General features: G+C 49.5%; 1 protein-coding gene across 1 annotated transcript in view; it reads left to right on the top strand.

The window, feature by feature from the left end:
- LOC123760575 (uncharacterized) overlaps positions 1-7,321 on the top strand; it is a 101,859-nt gene extending 94,538 nt beyond the window's left edge. The window contains exon 4 of the mRNA XM_045746258.2: positions 6,561-7,321. Coding sequence (XP_045602214.1) covers positions 6,561-6,818 — 258 coding nt within the window. The 3' untranslated portion in view covers positions 6,819-7,321. The remainder of the gene's footprint in view (positions 1-6,560) is intronic.
- Positions 7,322-8,508: the final 1,187 nt, after the last annotated feature.

Raw genomic sequence — 8,508 nt, 5'->3', positions numbered from 1 at the left:
TAGCCGGGTTTGGGTTCCTGGTAAACTGGTGGAAGTCCCATCTGGTTCCCTCCTAGGTTCGGACCTGGCTGAGCCTTGTGTGGGACTCTCGGACTGCTTCTTTGTCTCTTCCTCTGGAGTCTCCATTGGCTGTCGTCCTGCATGCGCTTGTTTCTGGGGGCTCCCGGGTCACCCGGCGGTTACTCGATGGTCTGTGTGGGAGCCTGAACTTTGCGATGGTCTACCCACCAGGTTGGGTTTGGCTTTGTCGGCAGTTCTGGTTCCTTCGAGGACATCCCTTCCGCCTCTCTTGTGATTGCCGAGTTCGACCCCCCACCCCCGGGGGTCTTATGTCGGCTGCTGCGTCATCAGCTTCTTCTTCGGGTTTTTCGGGGTTCAGTGCCTTGGCAGTCTACCCGAGCCATTGCTCAATGTGTTCACGGACACGTTGTCTCTCGGCTGGGGCTTTGTGACCAATGCTCACCAGGCCGGCCAGGGGTGGTGGGTTCCGTCCTTCCGTCAGGCCCACAGCACAGTGCAGTTCGTGGCGGTGTGGTTTACGCTTTGGAAGGTTCGGGTCGCCTGCGGATCAACGATCCAGCTCCATTCAGACTGATCCCCGGTGGTTCAGTGCCTGAACCGAGGGGGTTTGATGCGGTCCTTGGCTCTTTTAAAGTTGGACACTTCAGGTGACTCGTCTGCCGAGCTCTTGGGGTTTGGCTCTTCTGGCAGTTCATGTCCGGGTGGTGTCCAATGTCCTGGCGGACGGCCTGTTCCGGTTCATTCCCCCTGTCCATGAAACGGACAGTCGATACCGACTCATTCAGTTGGCTCTGCCAGACGTTTGGGCGTCCAGAGGTGGAGCTCTTCACGTCGGCGTGGTCAAGGCATCTTCCGGTATATGTGGCGCCCTTTCCCAACCGTGAGACTGTCAGGATCGACGCCTTTCTTCAAGACTGGTTGAGGTGGGGGTTCCTGTACCTCTTTCTCCCGGTTCAGCTGTTGCTACAGGTCCTGGCTCGCGTGGAGACTTACCAGAGGCGAGTTGTCCTCTTGGCCCCCGTGGTGGCTTGCCCAGGGAAGGTTTCAGGCGCTGCTTGCCCGGTGTCCGAACCTGGAGGTATTTCCGCGGCTCTGGCTCTTTTCAGAAGATTGGCCCAGTCCGTTACGAGACTGATTTGCTCTTCTCCTCAAGTCTTCGCGTTTGGTATTTTTGACTTGAGTTTATCACTATTTGTATGGTGATCAGGTGGCTTCATTGATGGTGTCCCCATCCGCAGGCTTCATCTCGGCAGCAGTATGAAGTTTCCTGGCGGTCCTTCCGTTTCTTTTTGACTCTTCATCGTTGTACTTCGCTTTCAGTTCGGGTGGTACTGTCCTTTCTCTCTTGGTTGTTCCAGGACCATCATCTTATGCTGGATACTGTCGCCTCATATCGTGCTTCAGCTTGCTATCGGTATAGATGTTTCTTGTGCGCTGTTTTGCAAGCTGTCTCATGTATTGTTTTACCTTCCGGACTGCTCATGTGCCACCTGAACCGTCCTGGTCTTTGTACAGAGTGCTCTCCTATTTTCTCCTCGGTTTGTTGTGGCCCCTTTGATTCAGGATTGTTTTTCAAAGGCTCTTTTTTCCTGTTGGCATTGGCCTCTGGGGGTTGAGTCGGGGAGCTTCATGCTCTCCTCCAGCACAGGGGTTTCTGCTCGTTCGGTCTTGGAGATAGGTTTGTTCATCTGCAGCCGTCTCCTTTTCTGGCGAAGAATGAGACTGCTGCTTTCCGGACGGGTCCTTGCGCTGTTGATGCTTGGTTGGTCAGGCCGGGGGTGCATCATGTGTTGTGTCCAGTTGCGACCCTCCGCCGTTATTTGTGTGCCATGGCTTCTTTGTCGGGGGACGTGCTTTAGGGTGATCCGGTTTCCCTTCTTTCCTGTTCGCTGGTACGGGTCTCTCAGGTCGTCCTTAGGGTTATTAAGTCTAGCCAGCCTGTGGTCTATCCCCTGTGCCCATGACGTTCGTAAGTTCGCTGCTCTTGCTGCTGTCTTTGGGAACATGTCCTAGGCTGACATTCAGGCAGGGGGGTTTTGGCAGTCGAACAGGGTTCTGGCTGCATGCTACCTCGTTAACGTTCCTGTGGCCTAGTCGGGCCTGTGTCGCTTTGCGTCAGTGGTTGCAGCCTGTCTCGATTTCGAGTTGAGGTGTGGAGCACCGACCACCTCCCGGGTAAGTCCCCTCCTTTCCTTGGTCTTTGGTGAAGTAGCTCCGGTGAGCCGTAGGGGCTCCCCCCAGAAAACCAGCATTGAATGTAATGAAATGCCATTTTCTGGGTGAGTCCCGGAGGCTCCCTGGCAACCCTCCCTCCCTCCAGTCGGTCGTTTTCGCGAATTTTGATATCCAGCCACGGAACTGAGGTGTCGATCACCGGCGTGGGGGGTCTGAGGCTCTCCCATCCCCCTCCTGGGGGGGAGGGGGGCGGAGCTGCACAGACATGCTGCGTGGCTTGTGTGACGTCATGCCCGTTTGCTCGTTTTCATTTGGGGAGTTCTGTCCACTCGTTTATCTATTTTAATCGTTTTAACCAGAATAGGGGTTTGTTTTGAAGCGCTTACCTTTCTGGGTGCCTGGCCCGGTCGATGGCAGACATAGAATGCTCCAAAATATCATGTGCATTTCTATAGACCATTGCTCCTCGTGCCTCCCTGAGGGGGCCAGGTTCTGGCTCATGGTCCTCGGTAGGCCTAGAACTCCATTCACACTGACTGATGCCAAAGTCTAATGATATACCTATCAGCCTAGATAGCTCCGGGGAGCCTTCAGGTCTCACCCAGAAAATGGCATTTCATTACATTCAACGCTTGTTTTTTGTTACACACCCCTAGGAAGTAGCCCATAGCAGCTGTCTAACTCCCAGGTACCTATTTACTGCTATGTAACAGGAGCCTCAGGGTGAAAGAACCTCTACCCATTTGTTTTTGCCTCCACTGGGGATCGAACCCGGAGCCTCAGGACTATGAATCCAAAGTGCTATCCATTCAGCTGTCAGGCCCCCCTCTCTCAGCTGTCGGGCGTGGCACGGGTTTTGTCGTACCTCACGCTGGATTGGCGGGAGACTACTACTGTGTTTGAGGTTTACTTGGGAGGCACTTTTGAGCACCTCAATGCATTCCTTTATGCCCCTGTGCTTCCTCGGGAGGTTGGCTTGCTCCAGTTCCATGCACAGGTCCCCTCCCTTTCCGCAGTCTTGGTTGCGAATGATCTTCACGCTCGTGGGCATTTAGCCTTGGTCTTGCACTTTGTTTCCCTTCTCGAGTTGTCCTCAGACTGGCTTGTGCAGGATGTGGAAGCATTGAGAGCCGGGCCGTCGTCTGGGGCACTGGCCTCAGCAGTTAGGGCATCGGCTGCATTGCTGAAACTGTTTGTACTGATCCTTCTGGAGGCGGTGTCTGTTTTTTGCCTTCCACCTCGCATGTCAGCAGGCCGTCTTCACTCTCTCTTTTGATTCTGCTTGGGTCCTGGCTCCTTAGTTTTCGTCTCCTTTCTGTTCGTTATTGGTTTTGGACGTGATCGTTTCACAGTGTTTGCAGGCAACTTCTGCCAGTTGCCATCCTCTTTCTGATTTGTTGGTGATCCTGGGTGGGTGTTCTCACACTTTTTGAAATGGTCGTACTACGGCTCGGGTTTTGGCAGGCTGGAGGTGGGCCCCCAGGTGTCAGGTTCTGAGCCAGTGCCTCCTCCTGAGCCGTCTTCGTCTGGTTTGCACGGTGTCTGCTCTGCCAGTCTGCCGGCTTCACGGAAGGGGCACTGGCTCTTTCACTGGTTACCCTCTCCCCACTGCCCCATCAATGTAGGCTGGCTCTCTTTGCCCACACTTGGTCCCTCAATTTGTTGGCATTTCGGGTCATGTCCTCCGTCCTGTGATGGAGGTGGGTGGCTCCTCCTCTCAGAGGTTCTGGGCTGGTAGGGCAGGCTTCTTCCCCTTTGCTCTGTCAGGTCACATTTGAGTGGGTGCACTTGGGCATGGTTGAAATGACTTCATCCCTCCAGTGGGTTTCTTGCTTGTTTCCAGTTCTGACACGGGACTGTGTGGATCTTTGGTTCATTCTGGACTTGTCCCACCTCCAAAGGATACCTGATCAACCAGGCTGTGACTCATACGTCAGGCTGCGAGCAGCCGCGTCCAACAGCCTGGTTGATCAGTCCGGCAACCAGGAGGCCTGGTCGACGACCGGGCCGCGGGGACGCTAAGCCCCGGAAGCACCTCAAGGTAGGTCCCATCTGAACCTCTGGATTCCTTGTGCCCCTCCTTTTGGATGACCACTCTGTCCCAGGTCCAGCTTCTCTTGGAGCCGGGTTCTTGAATGGTGTCTCTGGACCTCTGGGACGTGTATTGGCACGTCCCTATTCACCCGGGGTTCAGAGACTGGTTAGGTTTTGTGGTGGGGCGGCGAGCTTACTGCTTTCATTGCGTTCCCTTCGGGCTGAGTCTGGTACCTTGCATTTTTATGTTTTGCCAGGTCGTGGCTCCTAATCTTGCTAATTGGCTCACTGAAAACTCTACGATCCGGCTTCATTCGGACTGCGCCCCAGTGGTTCATTGCCTGAACAGTGGGGAGGGGGAAGGGGGGGTGTCTCTTTGGTCCTTGGCTCTTTTGGCTAGTTGCTTTAAGTGGCTCTTCTGATGAGTTTCCAGGGTTTAGCTCTCCATGCGGTTCATATCAAGGGCATATCCAAGCTGTCCAGGGGGGCACGTCTTGGCAGATGGCCGATCTTGGATCATTCTTCTGTCCACAGAATGGACGGTTGATGCTAACCGTTTGCTTTGGGCCCCCAGAGGTAGACCTCTTTGTATCGGTGTGGTCGCAGCATCTCCCAGTGTATGTGGTGCCCTTCCCCAACTGTGAAGCAGCTGCGGTAGATGCTTTCTGGCAGGAATGGTTGCAATGAGGTTACCTGTACCTCTTTCCCCCATTCCAGCTGTTGGTTTGGGTTCTGGTTCAGCTGGAATCATATCGGAGGAGGGTTCTTCTCCTGGTCCTATGGTGGTTGGCCCAGCCTTGGTTTCAGTCGAGCCGGTTGCTCGCCCACCAGTTCAGAGACTGAGCAACTAAAATAAAACCGCCGACCGGAGGGAGGGAGGAGGGTTAGGTTAGGTTATCTTGAGATGATTTCAGGGCTTAGCGTCCCCACAGTCCAGTCCTCGACCAGGCTTCCTTTTTGTTACCCCCTCCCCCCCTCAGGAAGCAGCCCGTAGCAGCTGTCTATTTCCCACGTACCTATTTACTGCTAGGTAACAGCGTTATCAGGGTGAAAGAAACATTTTGCCCATTTGTCTCCGCCTCCACCACGGATCGAACCCGGAACCTCAGGACTACAAATCCGAAGTGCTGTCCACTCAGCTGTCAGGCATCAGGCGGAGGGTGCCCGGTAGTCTCCAGGATTCACCCAGAAAATGGCGTTTCATTACGCTGGTTTCCTGTGGGTAGGCTCGCTGGGTCCCTAGTGCTAGATACCCATAGATAAGTAAAACAGGGATTTACCCAGGAGGCGGCCACACTGCGTCCCTTAGGACGAAGACATGACAGAAGGCTGCAACAGGCACCCCAAAGCCACACAGGTGGGACAAACAAACAAAAGCTGGAGCGGCTCCACCAGCACTGCACGATATGGGGCGACAGTATTCGCCATGAGATGTCGGTCCTGAAAGAGCCAAGAAAGGAGAGGCAAAAACAACTTGAACCGAAACAGAAGGCAACCTAGGAAGAGAAAGGAAATGGCGAAAAGAATGCCAAGAGACTTCATACTGTCGCCTAGAAGAAGACCACAGGTGGGACACCTGTGGTCACCACCTGATCACCATACAAGTGGTGATACACGGGCGTAAAAAATACCAGACACGAAGAACGGAAGAGTAGGTCGAACCAGCAAGGTACCTCACCGGTCCAATCTGCTGAAACAGGTGGAGCCGCAGAAAAACCCTCGGGTTTGGACACCGAGCAAACAACGACTGAAACCAAGGATGGGCCCAAGGGGCCAGGAGAAGAACCATCCCCCGATAGCACTCCAACCGAGCCAGAACCCGAAGCTCTTCTTATATATATAGAAGAGTCCTTGGCACACTTCTACTGCTGTTTATTTATAACAACATATTATACCGTTCCTCCCATTTATTGATATACATATTCATGTTTTTCTAGTTAGGGAAAATTTTCAATCATTGCATATGTAAGAGGAAAAAGATTGAGACTAGATACAGTATTTGAATGCAGCTATAAGATCACATGCTATAATATTGATTTAAAAACTCTTATATTAATTATGAAATTGTTACAGGGCTGCAGTTGCCTTTAATTTAAATTATTTTAAATACGTACAGGATTCACATTTCTAGTTTAATTTGAACTAATATTTATGATCTCATTCCCTCATATGTTTTGCTATGTTATTGTTATACTGTTCTTTCCTAGTGAGGTAAAGCTTTCATAATTTTTTTTTAGATTAGATTCAGCATGAGAATGCATTACCAATAGTAAAGTCATTCAAATGTTGATTTACTGCTGTCCTTCCTCAATTGCAAAATGATATTACAGAGTTGCAGTTGCCCTCATTTTGACTCTTGTGTGATGTGCACAAAATGTTCAAGATGCAACATGTTTGGAAACAACCTTTGCCAGGATTCCTGCCATTCATGTAGAAATTGGTGTGCCGCTCCTCCGATGTGTGCCGCTGGGCAGCTGTGTGATTGTCAGAGCTGCTCTTGTACCTGTACTACTCCTGAATGTTCGACCATCAACTGTCTGTGTTTTGAAGTTACCATTAAAGGACGTGGTCAGCAGGAGGAAAGCTAACCAAAATATCATGAAATTGTAGGCCTTTATTTCTGTAACAGATTGGTATTGTCAGCTTTTCCCCATGATTATACCTTTTATGAACAATTCTGTATTGTTTGCCAAGTAGAAATAATAGAATGTATTTTAATTTTTTTAAATATTGTTATAATTACCGAGTACTTACACAACCGTATAAGAATCTGTATACACTTCAAGCAGAGAAGATAGCTTTCTTTACATTTCATATATAATTTTATATTAAGCCATCATGATTGCAAGTTAGCTGAATAGTTTTAACTCTTTTTCTATGACAGTTCATTCATCAAGTATTCTTCCGTAAATATTAAAAACAAATTTCTCTAAAATAATTATCCATATTGATTTTTGAGCTAATGAGTTTTCTGAAGACTTTTAACTATGTTTTGGCATAAGATTTGACTGTGTGATATCCACAGTCATTAGTAGGAATGAAAGGTGCTTGTACTGTATATTGACACATAAATAAAAACAAGTTACATGTGTGTGTGTGTTTTATATATACTGTACTCACCTAATTGTATTCACCTAGTTTTGCTTGTGGGGGTTTGAGCTTAGGCTCTTTGGTCCTGCCTCTCAACTGTCAATCTACTGGTGTACAGGTTCCTGAGCTTATTGATCTCTGTCATATATGAAACTGTGTTTGGAGTCTGCCTCCATCTTATCACTTTTTAGTGCATTCCTTTTATTAACTTTTATAACATTAAAAAGTTCTTTCTAATATCTCTTTGCTCATATGAGTACTCAATTTTCACCTGTTCCTCCTTGTGTGAATAACACCTATGTTAAATAATCTGTCCTTATCTACCCAGTCAAATCTCTTGAGAATTTTGTACGAGGTGATCATGTCTCTACGCACATTCTGTCTTCCAGGGACAGGAGGCATAATTCACGCAGCCTTTCCTAGTAACTCATACCTCTTAGTTCTGGGACTAATCTAGTGGCATACTTTAGAACCTTCTCCAGCTTCGTCTTGTGCTTGACAAGATATACCTGGTTGATGGGGTTCTGGGAGTTCTTCTACTCCCTAAGCCCGGCCCGAGGCCAGGCTTGACTTGTGAGAGTTTGGTCCACCAGGCTGTTGCTTGGAGCGGCCTGCAGGCCCACATACCCACCACAGCCCGGTTGGTCCGGCACTCCTTGGAGGAATAAATCTAGTTTCCTCTTGAAAATGTCCACGGTTGTTCCGGCAATATTTCTTATAGTCGCTGGGAGGACGTTGAACAACCGCGGACCTCTGATGTTTATACAGTGTTCTCTGATTGTGCCTATGGCACCTCTGCTCTTCACTGGTTCTATTCTACATTTTCTTCCATATCGTTCACTCCAGTACGTTGTTATTTTACTGTGTAGATTTGGTACTTGGCCCTCCAGTATCTTCCAGGTGTATATTATTGGTATCTCTCTCGTCTTCTTTCTAATGAGTACATTTGGAGAGCTTTGAGACGATCCCAATAATTTAGGTGCTTTATTGCGTCTATGCGTGCCGTATATGTTCTCTGTATTCCCTCTATTTCAACAATCTCTCCTGCTCTGAAGGGGGAAGTGAGTACTGAGCAGTACTCAAGACGGGACAACACAAGTGACTTGAAGAGTATAACCATTGTGATGGGATCCCTGGATTTGAAAGTTCTCGTAATCCAACCTATCATTTTTCTGGCTGTCGCAATGT

The sequence above is a fragment of the Procambarus clarkii genome, chromosome 21, assembly GCF_040958095.1.
Source record: "Procambarus clarkii isolate CNS0578487 chromosome 21, FALCON_Pclarkii_2.0, whole genome shotgun sequence".
NCBI lineage: Eukaryota > Metazoa > Arthropoda > Malacostraca > Decapoda > Cambaridae > Procambarus > Procambarus clarkii.
This window is presented reverse-complemented; position numbering and strand designations above follow the sequence as displayed.